General features: G+C 45.3%; 1 protein-coding gene across 1 annotated transcript in view; it reads right to left on the bottom strand.

The window, feature by feature from the left end:
- Positions 1 to 9,932, bottom strand: part of LOC136586785 (macrophage mannose receptor 1-like) — a 359,197-nt gene extending 349,265 nt beyond the window's left edge. The window contains exon 1 of the mRNA XM_066585009.1: positions 9,678 to 9,932. Coding sequence (XP_066441106.1) covers positions 9,678 to 9,735 — 58 coding nt within the window. The 5' untranslated portion in view covers positions 9,736 to 9,932. The remainder of the gene's footprint in view (positions 1 to 9,677) is intronic.
- Positions 9,933 to 15,140: the final 5,208 nt, after the last annotated feature.

The raw sequence follows: 15,140 nt of genomic DNA, 5'->3' as shown, positions 1-15,140 counted from the left end.
TCTTAAGTGCTACTATTGCTGAAATGGAACGAAGACTGCGCTCCCGCTATACTGCTGCTTCGGAATTGTTACTGGGGCCTGTCTTGAGTGCTGCTATTGCTGACATGGAACGAAGACTGCGCTCCCGCTATACTGCTGCTTCGGAATTGTTACTGGGGCCCGTCTTGAGTGCTACTATTGCTGACATGGAACGAAGACTGCGCTCCTCCTATAATGCTGCTAGTGATATGTTAGTGGGGCCTGTCCTAATGCTACGGCTGAAATGTTACGAATTATGGGCTCTGCCTATACCGCTGCTAATGGTATGTCTCTGGGGTGTGGAAACAGAGGCTTCCCAAAGACATGATGGCGGCGAGGCCATTTCCCACCAACGCGGTTACTGTTAAGGTGCATATAACCACGGACACGTGGAGAGGACACGTAGTGCCTCAAAAACATCCCCCTCCTCCTCCAACAGGGAAAACATTCTTGGCAAATGCCTTTGCATTGGTTCGTCTGGTGGCAGTCCAAGAATTTCACCTTTTCCGATACTACAAAAGAGCCCCACCACCATCCCCCCGCCACGGCCCACTTAATCCTGGCCACATTCCGAAAACCAACAAAATAAAACCGCGCTACTAGGTCCGCAGTCACCACCACATTACCACCAACGCGGTTACTGTTAAGGTGCATATAACCACGGACACGTGGAGAGGACACGTAGTGCCTCAAAAACATCCCCCTCCTCCTCCAACAGGGAAAACATTCTTAGCAAATGCCTTTGCATTGGTTCGTCTGGTGGCAGTCCAAGAATTTCACCTTTACCGACACTACAAGAGAGCCCCCCCACCATCCCCCCGCCACGGCCCACTTAATCCTGGCCACATTCCGAAAACCAACAAAATAAAACCGCGCTACTAGGTCCGCAGTCACCACCACATTACCACCAACGCGGTTACTGTTAAGGTGCATATAACCATGGACACGTGGAGAGGACACGTAGTGCCTCAAAAACATCCCCCTCCTCCTCCAACAGGGAAAACATTCTTGGCAAATGCCTTTGCATTGGTTCGTCTGGTGGCAGTCCAAGAATTTCACCTTTACCGACACTACAAGAGAGCCCCCCCACCATCCCCCCGCCAAGGCCCACTTAATCCTGGCCACATTCCGAAAACCAACAAAATAAAACCGCGCTACTAGGTCCGCAGTCACCACCACATTACCACCAACGCGGTTACTGTTAAGGTGCATATTACCAGTCTGACTGGGGCATGCAGACACCTTGACAGAATGAATAGTGTGTGGCACATAGGTTCCCCATTGCTATGCCCACGTGTGCAGCTCCTGATGGCGGTGGCACAGGATTCTATTTCTCATTGCTTCTGTACCGCATTGTGGGCTATCGCCCCGCCCCTTTTAAAGAGGGTCGCTGCCTAGCCGTGCCAACCCTTTGCAGTGTGTGCCTGCGGTTCCTCCTCATGGCAGACGCACTTCTAAATAGACATGAGCGTGGTGTGGCATGAGGGCAGCTGAAGGCTGCGCAGGGACACTTTGGTGTGCGCTGTGGGGGGGAGGGGGGGCGGTTGGTCAGCATGTAACCCAGGAGAAGTGGCAGCGGAGTGTCATCCAGGCAGTGATTGTGCTTTGTTGTAGCTAGTGTGGTGCTTAGCAAAGGTATGCCATGCTAATGAGGGCTTTTCAGAAGTAAAAGTTTTTGGGAGGGGGGGGGGCCCACTCTTGCCGCTATTGTGGCTTAATAGTGGGACCTGTGAACTTGAGATGCAGCCCAACACGTAGCCCCTCGCCTGCCCTATCCGTTTCTGTGTCGTTCCCATCACTTTGTTGAATTGCCCAGATTTTCACACATGAAAACCTTAGCGAGCATCGGCGAAATACAAAAATGCTCTGGTCGCCCATTGACTTCAATGGGGTTCGTTATTCGAAACGAACCCTCGAACATCGCGGGAAGTTCGTTTCGAATAACGAACACCCGAACATTTTAGTGTTCGCTCATCTCTAGAGAAGACCCTTCTGCGCAAGCGCGTCTAATCGGGTGATTAGACGCTGAAATTAGACGGCACCATGGAGATGGGGACGCCAGCAACAGAGCAGGTAAGTGAATAACTTCTGTATGGCTCATATTTAATGCACAATGTATATTACAAAGTGCATTAATATGGCCATACGGAAGTGTATAACCCCACTTGCTGCCATGAGACAACCCCTTCAATCGGTTACCTTATTACCTTATTTGTTTTCTGTTTTGTTTGTCTTAAATCCAAAATATTATTGTTGCAGGAAAATAATGACTTTTTTGTGTTCTTAAATAATACAAATCTAATTTCAACTTTATGTTGACAAGTAATTCAACTTAGAATTCCTGTTAGGGACCTGCGTATTCCTGCCTCTTCCAGGTCTTTCAACCTGAATTAATTTTAATGTAACCTGCAGTTTCATTCTGTTTTTTTTTCCAAATCCGTTTTTATTAAGATTTTTCATCAATACAATAATGAAAAAAACACATATTCAACACAGATAACATGCAAGTAAAAGAGTCAGCTGAGCTCAATAAGCACAAAAGATCTAATATATTCAAATAAACTAACATCAACTTAAAATAATTAGAGAATTAAAAGGAGAAAAGACAGACAGTGATATTAAAGGGGGAGAGGAGAGTGCAGATGGAATGTACATGGAGACCTAGAAAATAATGGTGTGTGGCCTTCGTAGTACAAAAGACTTTTAAAGGTCCAAAACTCCAATCCCATCCAAGGATCGAGTCAAGCTATGGATAAATCCTAAATAATCGCACACAGCCGAGCATGACAGGGAGATGAGGACACGCATCTCCCCATATCTAAGAACGAGATAGGCATTTACTCTACAAACTAACTCTCACTTCGCACCAAGGATTCCATGTCACTAGGAATCTGTCATGGGTGCCCCTCGACCAGCTGGATAGTTCCTCCAAGTTACAGGCTAAGTCAACTCTATGCTTCCACTGAGTCAAAGAAGGAGAGGACTTTTCAAGCTATAGAAGAGGGATAAGTGCCTTTGCCGTATCAAGAACATGAGCAATCAGCCTCTGTTCAGTGGGTGAAACCCCACTGATGGCTTCCAGAAAAATAAGATCTCCGGGGTGAGTATAAAGTTTGGAGAGAGCTTCCAAAGGATCACCTCGACGTCATGCCAAAAGGGGGTCAGAATCGGGCACTCCCAAGTACCAGCTTGTTCCCACATCACATCTCCAACATCTACAGTGCAAGGCCAATTTATGATCATAAAGCCACTGAGGCGTCCTGTACCACCTAACTAAAAGCTTCTACTGGGCCTCCCATGAAAGGATGCAAGGGGACAGACCATAGGCCATTTTCAGAATTAATTGAATATCTTCTGACAAAAGCGTAATACGCAGATCTCTCTCCCATGAGGAGAGAAATACGGGTTTAGAAATTTGTGTGGGAGAGATGAAGTGTTTACAAAGGAAAGCAATTCTTCTGGATATAGGTTTGCCATCACCTTTTCAAACACGGAGAGAGGCCAAGTAGATACATGTGACCCAGGAAAGTGACCGCTGAACCTGATGGATGCCTGAGTGCAGAGCTCCATCAGCGCGGCACCAATAGAGGACTTTTCAGCTGCTTCTACCGGGTTAAAATGAGAAAGAGAGGAAGGGAGAGGGGACTAGAGCACATGGGAACCCCCGAGCTAACAGAGGACAAGCGGACATGCAGCGGTATCTAAAAGAAAAGAGCTCCTGCTCACTGCTGGTTCCCTCCAAGATGGCGCCGGGCCAGGAGTTTGTTGCCGCTCACGGTAAGGAGGGGGAGGAGGAGGCCTCTTTAGATGGAGACGTCAGGGAGGTGATCTTAAAGTGCTTTATGAAGGACCTAACAATGAAAGCTCTTCATCCTGTCATGACTGACCTGGCCGAAATTAAGAAGGACATTAAACACATGGGGTGTCGGGTGGAAGACCTTGAGTCCTCTGCAGCCTCAATTACCTCTCACTCCATAGAAATGATGCAAGCTCTGCAGGATCAGCTTAACCATCTATACAGAGCTTTAATTATGCAGGAAGATTTGGAGAACAGAAACAGGTGCTGCAATGTCCGTTTTAAAGGGCTGCCTGAAACTTGGTGTTACAGTAGTAGTGGAGTGCATAGGTATGTACGGCGCGGGGCTCCCTGACTCTCACCTACGCCAATCTCCCTTCCTGGAGATAGCCCTGAAGGTGGACATGTCCAGGCTGCCAACTCTGACCCTATGCTGCCTAAGGCAGGACAAGAAGGGACCGCCGTACCTATGCAGGTGACTACTCACTAGTACTGACAGGCTAGGCAGATGGAATAACCAACAGGAACGAAACCACAGAACACAGGCAGAGCTGGATCGGGACAGGGTAACTTCCACTGGAGCAGGACTGAGGTCAAACACACAGAGGACAGAACCAATAACTGGCAACTGCTATCAGCAGCTGCCAGACTATATTCAGGAGTCTCCATCCTTAGGGCGGAGACCAATCAAGCCAGCTGACCGGAGCTCCCAGCCAGCCACTATAACTCACAGAGCTAGAGTGTGCGCGGCTGTAGCACGGCACCGCCACTCGCCGTACCAAACGCGGGCGCATGGTCATCCCAGTACACTGCGGCAAACCGCGCCACTGCCACCCAGGGTCCCTGATTGGCCTCATGGTAACACCTGGGCTGTGGACTGCCTCTCTAAAGTAGCCAGAGAAATATTTGCTAATCTACTGGGATCTGAGAGATCTGCATCCTTTTCAATTAAACGTATCCACAGAGCTCTCAGCCCCCCCACCCCTCCCCCACCCCTGCGGCTTCGGAGCTCTCAAGAGATGTCATATGCAAACTTCTCTCTTTTCAGGATGCATTTGCCGTTCTAAGAGCTGCCAAAAACCGCAGAGACCGGAATTATGCTGATGCTCCTCTTCAAATTTTTCAGGACCTTGTTCCTTCTACCCTGGCTAAATGTTGGCTTCTACATCCCCTGCTGGATGTGCTGAGGGCAAAAGAAATCAAATATGCCTGGCTGTTTCCCTTTGGCTTGTGAATTGCACACAGGGGTCGGAGGTTAAACATCCGTGCTTCAGAAGAACTGCAAGCATGCCGGCAACTCCTTGATTTAGAGCCTGTGGACCTCCCTTGCTGCCTCCCACTCAAGTTGGTCACCCCCACAGCCTAGAATATAGCAGGATGCTCAAAATCTTCCAAAGGCAAGAAGATAAAAGTAGAGACACTACTCCGGGTGGCGAATGATGATTCCAGGACTGCGTCCACTCTTCTCTTGCTTGTATTACCTTTAGGGACACTCCAGGTTCTATGCAGGACCTAAACTCTCTTATTATGGGTTGTCTGGTTGACCTACCCCTACGATTCCAGTTAAAAGGACCATTAGTGCTCACTTTGCAGTGGTCTTTCTACCTTGCCTGATGAGGGTCATTTCCCTGTCTCCGCTGTTGGTGACATTGTTTAAACGGCATATATAAGTTTTCTCCATGTTCTCCCTCTTTCTCCTCTAAGGAGGTTTTCTATAAATGCCTTTCCATTGTATTCTTCAGATCCTAGTCAGTGCCTGACAGAGCAGGCTTTGTGTATACAATCGTTTTTGATTGGTTCGCCTGCAGCGCTCCAATCTTGCCTTACCCTGAGTGAGGCGACCTTGTATTACACCACACATTCTTTGCTTTTTTTCTCCACGTCTCTGAGTCTTGTTTTCCCCTCCCATTAGCCTCAGTGTTTTCCCCACTGATATCCCCCCTTCTTCTCCCTGAAGTGGACTCTACAGTCCTCTGCTTGCGCTGTACTTGGGAAACTCTTTCTAATAACTCAAATCTTTTTTATTAGATTATTTGCTGGTGTCCTGAACTTCATCTGGTATGATCTGTCATGGGTGACCACCTCTGTCTTACCTTGCTCAATGTTAGAGGCTTGAACTCGCCTTTTAAGAGACATAACGTGGCTCAGTTCCTGAGAAAGTATGGTACCAAAATCATCTTCACTCATTTTAAGAGGGGTAAATGCCTAGCCTTTCCAGGCAGACAATTCACACAGGGATTCCACAACCCACACCCGACGTCTGTATCAAAGGGGGTCTCAATCATTTTCCACAACTCCATCACATTCTGCTGCGATGCCCAGTATGCTGACGGAGATGGTAGAGTCCTCTTTCTGAGGGGCTCGATCAATAACACTAAGCTTACTGTGGCAAATCTGTACACTCCCAACACTAACCAAGTCACTTAGCTTGTTGAGCAGTTGGAGACACTTAGAGAGTTTGTAGTGGGTTCCATTTTGCTAAGTGGGGATTTCAATGTTACTTTAAAAACCCTGCAGGATTCATCAACGGGACGTTCTCAGGTCTCCCATATAAAGCTGAGGAAACTCATTTGATGCTTATCAGAGCTGAAGGTTGGGGATGCGTGGTGCCAACTTCCCCCCTCCGTTAAGGATTATACTTATTTCTCTCAAGTCCATACCTCGTTTCCTCCACCCTTTTGCCTTCCCTGTCTAACTCAAATATAGACCTCATAACAATATCTGACCATGCCCCGCTACACATGAACCTCCTTCCCTTAGGTATTGTTCCCCGTGAATGGAGATGAAGACTAAACGCCTCTCTCTTAGACTCTGCAGAAGATAGAGCTTGTCTTCTTAAACAAGTAGAATAATCCTTCCAGCTAAACCTGTTTAAGGACCAAACAGTGCCTCTAGTTTGGGAAGCACATAAGGCTTTTGTAAGAGGCCTTTTGATTGTGCAAGGCTCCAGGAAAAAAAATGCAACAAAAAGACATAGACGAATGCTTGACTCAAATTGCTAAACTAGAATATGTCGATAAGCTCTCTCTTAACAAGGAGAACCTAGAAAAATTGATAGCAGTAAGAAAGGATCTGAAGCTCTGTCTGAAATCTAGATTCAACAAAAGATATCTCCATCTCAAAGACTTTGTCTATCCTCAAGGTAACCGGGGAAGTAAATATATGTCGGCGCAAATTATGAAAGCCCATACTAAAAACCAGATCAATTCAATAAAAACTCAGACGGGAACCTCGGTTACATCCACCCGAGATATAGCTAAGGAATTCCAGAAATTGTATTCCCAGCTATATAATCTATGGTCACATAGATTATATGGAACTAGGAGTCAGATTGATGATTTTCTAAAAGGACCTGCGACTGCCCAACTTAGACGATGAAGTGTCTGCTTCTTTGAAGGCCCTGGTTTCGCAAACCAGAGGTGGAGAGACTTTTGGACTCTTTCTCTCCCGGAAAAAGTCCCAGCCCAGAAGGCCTCCCTCTTATCTATTATAAGTCCTTCCGGTCTTCACTAGTACCTCACCTGACTGAACTCTTTAATTCCCTCCTGCGGGATGATGCCCTCCCGAGCCAGGCCCAAGAAGCTCATATCACGCTTATCCATAAGGAGAATAAAGACCCAGAGATGTGTGGCAGTTATAGACCCATCTCTTTAATAAATTTGGATAACTTAAGCCCTCAGCCAATCTGCATAGCTCTTTCAGGAGGCGGGGATTTTTAAATCCCCGACTGCTGAAAGAGCTCAGTAGCAGTGCCGGGAGCTAGCCGGAGGACGCGGCTGACAGCAGGAGAGGTGAGTTACTTTTTTATTATTTTTTTAACCACTTTTTGATGATTATCGGGGAAGGGCTTATATTTCAAGCCCTTCTCCAATAATCATTCTGCAGGGTTTGCCAGAAAGCACTGCTTTCAATGGGATCGGCAGCAGTGCCGATCCCATTGAAAGCAATGGAATAGCATGCCGCGGACTGTCTGAGCAGTCTCAATACTGTGTGAAGGTATAAGTGTGTTTCTGCTTGACCTGGTATTTGATCCCTGCCTGAACCACCCAGCTTTCCTGACCTCTGTAATCATGACCATGGCTCACTATTTGAATATGCTTTCCTTGTCTGCCTCCTGTTCTTACTCCTGGCTTGATCTACATTGTGAAGTACTCCGCCTGCCAGCATTCCAGCTCTGTTCTACTTCTACGTTCCTGTGTAAACCTTCGGTCTTGCATCATGAAAAACCAACGCAAGTGCGTCAGCTGCCTCTTAACCTCATGGCGGAGACCAGTTCCTGATTGATAGGATGAAAGAGTGAAAACCACCCAGGACTGTACCTGTATCTAGCTCCCAAGTCAAATCAATTTTGAGGCACAGTGAATCCACATCCGATGCCGTCACATATCTAAAATGCTTATTACCTCTGTCCCCTGACATCTCCTGTTGGATCCATTGGTAGAGAGGCAGCATTCACGGCAAGACAGATGAATAAAAAGGGAACTTTATTCCATCAGGGTTCCAATAGCATCTACAACAATGTGGACTGCACAACAAGGTAGTAGGGGCAACGTTTCGATCCGGATAGGATCTTTCTCAAGCCCTATCCGTATCGAAACGCCGCTGCTACTACCTTGTTGTGCAGTCCACATTGCTGTAGATGCTATTGGAACCCTGATGGAATAAAGTTCCCTTTTTATTCATCTGTCTTGCCGTGAATGCTGCCTCTCTACAAATGGATTAGTGGGTGAGTGAGCAGACTGTGGATCCAGTCTGAGGAGGCGTGACATTACCATGGCTGTAAGGCACCTGAGGGTGTGAGCCATTTGCTTGAGTGCTGCTGCGACATTGTAGAATTGATGCAAATCTCCTGTTGGATGGCAGTCGGGTTCAGCCACTTTAATGTAATGTGTGCAGCCAGATATAGACCACGACCTCTGTCTATATGCACTATTAAAGCATGCGGACATCATAGGGTGGTCCCTCCTCTATGAGCCAGAACGGAGAGAGTTGCTATGTTTCTGTTCCTGTTCTGGAGGACTTGAGCCGTCCTTGTATTACATTGATGGACATTTATCTGAATGGTCACCATGTAATACTACATTTCCCCTGGTGGCTTCCCCTGGCAAAACCAACTGGCTTCCCCTGGCAAAACCAACAGAAGTAGTCATGTAAAACTATGCTAGTTATATACAAACCCTCAGAGCTGACCTATCAGTTAGGATGTATTCATATGGATGATTTTCTCACACGAGTTTTGTCTGTTGCAAGATGCACAAAGTTCTCCCGGAAATGGAACTTATTATTTGCAATGGGTATTTTTAGGTGGAGCGACAAGTCGCAACAAGTCCTTTTTTTTGGGTGATATCGCCCAGTATTTTCTAACGAAGGAAGAAAAAATCGCACTCGCATGCAGATGCCATTTTAATGGGATGCAATTCCCCCCCCCCCCCTATTTAAACAATATGCAATTTTCACTCATGAAAACCATATGTATAGCAATGTAATGCGTTTGCCTTGCAAAATGCATCTAAATCGCTGCGAAAAGTGCAGGTTTCCATGCAGAATATCTCACTCACCCGTGTGGATACACCCTTAGAACGTTTCATATTGTATTATGAGCAGTCATGTAATATAGAACCAGCCACGCTGTACACTGTCTACTTCTAAGCACCATATAGGACAGAGACCAATAGTGCCACAGCGCCAAAGTAAAAACACACTACAGCGTTCATACAATACAAGTATACAGCGTCCAAATAACAGATCCTATACAGCGCTATACAATGCCTATAAAACAATATTAAGGTTTGTGGTGCCCCTTCAGCAGTGACCTGCAAATCACAGCAGCTCCATAAGTGAAGTAAGTACAAGGGTCACTTACCCCACAGGCAGGACGGCCACGTTAGGCACAGCAGTATGAGTAGTATGGAGGCGCTCATTGTAAGTATCTCATTAGTCTTTCCACTTCTTATAGGAACCGTGTGGACAGAACGGCACCAAGAGAGTCCAGTAACAGTTCACAGGGAGAAGAGCGTCACATCCAGAAGTGTGGGCTCTATATAATAAAGGAATATCCCATCACATGGGGCATTATAGCAATCAGCACCTCCCAGTCCTAACCGCACACATAAGCAAACTGCTGTGCATGACGATTAGGAAATGTTACTCCACAAATCAGCCTGCATGGGACAGACCTGCAAGTCAGCTCATTGTTGGATTTCTTAGGAATCATTTCATTATTTCTCAACTGATTCATTTTTTTAAATTTATGATACAGAAAAAACTTCTGTTTTACTGAGAACTTCCATACAAAGGAAAGGCAGAAGTATTACAGATCAGTGCAATATAAATCAAACATAAGTGAGCGTGCGTGCCATATTCTAAGGGTCCTATTAGACAAGCAGATTTATCATTTGAGCGACCAAATGACCGAACGACTCGTTTGCTTTCAAACAATGACCGTTTACACATAACAATTGTTAACATTTCTCGTTGTTTCTCATCCAGTGGCCTGGATATATGCGAACAAAGCCATAAGTATGTGTGTGGAAGTATGTGATTGGCTGTTGGAAGAACAAATGCAAGTTTTAACATGTCCACAAAGTGCTTTACAACTGGCTGTACGCCATAAGAGCAGCATGAAAGCCTCAAAGAATCATTTGCTATACCAATCGTGTGTGCTGCATTCCAAGTGTGCTGTTTCTTAAATGTGTGACTTGAGATTAGTGACTTTGGATTCAGGGACATTGGAAGAGTAGCTTGAATTTACTTTCTGATTATCTATTTGATTTTTGCATTTATTAACTTTAACTAATCTATCAATTTATAATGTACTCCAGGGTTGACAATGCCATGTATGCCGTCCTTGAATAGCAGTTCGAGGGAGCATACTGCTGTACAAAATGTAAGAGCATTGCACATTTGGAAGCCCAGATCCAGTATCTAAATGAGCGACTTGCAACGCTGAGATGTATTGGCAACATGGAAAGGAGTTTGTTGCTCACTGAGCACTCGCTGGGGCAGATGTGGGGGTGGATGATAGCATTGGGGTGCAGAATGATCAGGCAGCTAGCTGGGTGACAGAAGGAGTGGGAAAGGTAAGAGATCCGGGGAGGCCTGTCGATGGACTCCACAAAACATTTGGACTTGATACCGCAGAATCCCAGTGTTTGAACATTCTACATGCTACTCAAACTACACAAAGCTGGCAACCCATGGAGTCCAATTATCTCAGGTGTAGGAAACCTCACTGAAAGAATCTCAGGCTGAGTAGAGGGTGTCATCAAACCACTAGTGAGAAATACAACCAGCTGCTTGCAGGACACCACGGATCTACTGAACAAACTCTTGTGTTGGTGTGAGTCACTATGCCAATGTTTTGGTTTTTCTATACATTGGGAGCTCTGACTATGGTGGGTGTGTTGCTACTTGAGAGAACCTGGGGGTGATTGGGGAGGGTTCTTATTTCCCCCTCACTTTGGACTTTGTGCTGTTCAATTGTTCTAGCAGTATCTTTCTGTAAGCAAATGAGATCATAGCTGAGTGCAGTGGTTCCTCTAGAGTTTGGACTCTGACCACTTGAACATAAGTTCTGGGTTTTATTTGATTTTGTGAAGTGTGTTTTCTAGTATTGTTATATTTTTATTTCCAGGTATCAGGGTTAGAGAGTACCCCAGGTTCCGGCATGAGTGCATCCTTATTGGATGGCCCAGTAACTATTTAGGTAGGGACATTCATATTTTAGAGTCCCATAAGGATAGTATCCATTTACTTTATTTTCGCTTTTCCATTAACTGTTTGCTTTTAGGGATCTGTGGTGTTAATAGTTCCCATGTGTTTCTTTCAGAAATACAGCTATCGCTTGCTGGCAGCGGGTGTGACAATTGTCAACCATAGGTTCCCTTCCAGATGGAGCCATCCTGGCCACCATGGATGGGGAATCCTTATATTCCAACATCCCACATTAAGATGGACTAACTGCCCACCAGGTACACTTTGAGGCCAATGGGGTTGCCTCTGAATTGGTGTTGCAACTCACAAGATTAACCCTTACACACAATTATTTCCTCTTTGGCAAATACATATACCTGCAACTCACCAGTACCACCATAGGCAGTAAAATGGCACTGCAATATGCCACCCTTTTCATGGCAAAACTGGAGAGTGACTTTCTGGCCTCTTGTTCCATCGAGCAATTGGCCTACTTCCGCTATATTGATGACATCATATTCATTTAGACCAACTCCGAACAAGAACTAATAAAATTCCTTGAGGGATTCAGTGCATTTCACCCCACCATAAACCTGACATTAAGCTACTTGTATATAGAAATCAACTTTTTGGGCACCACCATAAAATTTTCAAACAATTTAATACAGACATCCCTGTACTGAAAACCCATTGAGCGGCCCACATACCTCAGATGGGATAGTTTCCATCCCAAACACATCAAAAAGTCCATTGTCTACAGAAAGGCCATCAGATATAACCGGATCTGCTCCAACCCAACAGACAGAGAGGAACATTTGTACAATCTTAAAAGGACATTTATAAACCAGGGCTGCCATCCCACCTCAACTGATGACCAAATCACCAGAGCCACCAGGATAACCAGAAATCATCAGAACCACCAGGATACCCAGAAATCAACTATTCCAATGCAAAGAGAAGGAGAAAAGGTTTGTGGACCTCTAGTAGTCACCTACTTCCCACAGCTAGAGGTACTAAGGAAAACCACAAAGGAACTCCATCATACCCTACACAAGGATAACCCTCTGAAAACCATATTCCTGGACCCTGCCCTACTAAGTTACAGACAATCTCAGAATTTGAGGAACTTTATAATCAAAAGTGCAGTGCCCTCTGACACATAAAAAGGAACGTATCCCTGCAACGTAAGGAGCTGCAAGACCTGCTGACATGTACGGACCATGGACAGGAAACAAATCCTTAACACAAAACAGGACTATAAGATCCCTGGGACACTCACATGTTCCATGTCTGATGTTGTGTACCTGTGTAAGATGGTGAAACAGCCCTCCTGTTGTGAATGTACCTGTTTCTGTAAGTTTATGCTGTCATAACTGACATTTTGTTGTTTGACCACAAGAGGTCGCTGTGGCCTGAAATGCAACAGGGGAGAAGAAGTGCATCATCACTGCCCAGACAGGATAGAGCTCAGAGGAAAAGAGAGGAATGTTTGTCCGCCATCTTGTGAAGTGTGCTTTCGACGGCTGCAGAGAGTGAGCCAATGTGATCCACGTGGAAAAGGACCCCTAAAGGACTGAAGTTACAGTGAAGGGGAGCTGAATTAGAGACTGTTCCAGAGTTTGTCAGACCCCCATCTTAACGGAGAAGATTGCTTTAAGGACCCGGCTCAGAAGTAGCAGCGTCAGTGAGTTCACATGGTTCTCGAATGAACTCCTATTCCTGCTGTTCCAAAGGATAGTGGTACCCAACAGACCCGGGTCAGCCAGAGAACCATGGCCTCTGGTGTAACCGTGTACGCACTGTATTGTATTTTTGGCGCCAAACTGCTCGAGACTGATAACAAGGCCTGTAGTTAGTTAGTTAGTTTAGTTAGGCATACTGTTTGTCACAGGCCGCACCACTGGGGACTGATCTGTCTGTTTAATAACCCCCAAACACAGAGAACTCTATGGAGCTGGAATTCTCAGAGTGAGTGAGAGAGCTTTCTACAAAGGTCTAAAAGGCACATGTTTTATAACTTTACATTTCCTTGGCTTGTAAGCTATATACTGTTATATCTGTTTGGTGGTACTGCGGTTGGGGAGGATAGGGGTATGTTGGCAAGATTGTAAGCTCTTGTGTTGTGCCACCGGTGCGTCCCCAGCACCATCACTAATTGTTCCTGTTTCTAGGGTGATAGAAGGTAATAGCGGCTGGTTAGAGACAGTCTGCAGATAGGGAAAAGCTTGAAGAACATTGGAAGCACACATTATAAAGCACTGCGCTGCATGGCATAAGGGTCTCGGCTGCCCAGCTGAGTGTATGTAAATATCTGGAGGAGTTGTTTTTGGTAAAGGGTTTTACTAAACTAAGTAAAATCTCATTTTTACAAGTGAGTTGGAGTCGCCTCTTTTGTTCAAGACTTCGCTGTATCCTGGGGAGCCCACCCCGGTACACAGCTTACTCCTGATCCTGTGCAGTAAATGTCATGTTGGTGGCCTTTATGTTGGAGAAACAGGACAAAAACCGCCAAACAATTAAAGAGAGAAATTCAGATTTACCTGCGGCTGAGCATTTTTCTAGTCATGGACTTAACATAGAACATATGAAGGTTATGACATTAAAAAGCAACTTCAAGTCTCAGCACCACACAAGAATTTGGGGGTACAAGTTTATAACCATCTTTGACACTTAACACAGGCTTACATATTTCAAGAGGGTTCTTGTGTGACTATAGATGATGAGAAATCTATAGCACAGATGACACACAGGCCTGGTGATCCTCTAACACCAATTTAGGGACCATAAAACTTTCACATTCCTTATCAGTGGACTAATTAGGTATATTTACTAATCTACTTATCCTGTTCTGGTACTGTTTTAAGTACATATTAATCACACCATGTCTGTGCCTTTGCATATGAAGTGAATATATATGTATGTGTCTTCCGATCTATTCCATAAGCCTGAGGAAGAACCATGAGTAGGTTTGAAAGTTCATAATAACATCATGTCATTTTGTTAGCCATTAACCCTTTCATATCCAATTTATATCCTGGTTTTCCTAGAGGGCTTACTCTTTTTCTACTGTTATACAACGGCGCTATATGCTGGCTAAAGCCAGTACTGCATGAGGTGACACATTGGATAGGCTCCAACAGCAGAGAGGCTGGTAATAAACAGTAAGAGAACCCCGACGGACATCTTCCAACATCGGAGCTGTAAAGCCTTAAATTATAATGTCTTCAGAGGTCAGACAGTGGATTGGAAAGAGTTAAGAGGTATCATATCTACAAGATTACTTGGCTTCTCTTACTGATGTGAGGGTATATGATTTTAATTGCTATATGTTTTTTATGCTTTTATACCTATATGCAAGTTCTATTCAATTCCAAATGAGAAAAACTTAATCTGTCGCCTTACATCAGATATTCCAAAGGCCTTGCAAGGCGAAGACAAAATGTATCTTGAACACCGCAAGGAAGAACTGGATACGAAGGCCGTGTGCTTGGCTGTTTTCCCAGAAGCGCCGTATCTAGATAACGACTGTTTAACTACGTATATAACCATCAGTGCCTCAGCCGGAAATCCGGATTTCACATATATGGTTATGCGGTGAATTTGAGCCAATGAGACCATCACGCATTCCTAGTGA

Source organism: Eleutherodactylus coqui, chromosome 12, assembly GCF_035609145.1.
Source record: "Eleutherodactylus coqui strain aEleCoq1 chromosome 12, aEleCoq1.hap1, whole genome shotgun sequence".
Taxonomy (NCBI): Eukaryota; Metazoa; Chordata; class Amphibia; order Anura; family Eleutherodactylidae; genus Eleutherodactylus; species Eleutherodactylus coqui.
The sequence above is the reverse complement of the archived record's forward strand: the minus strand, read 5'-3'. Positions and strand labels throughout refer to the sequence as shown.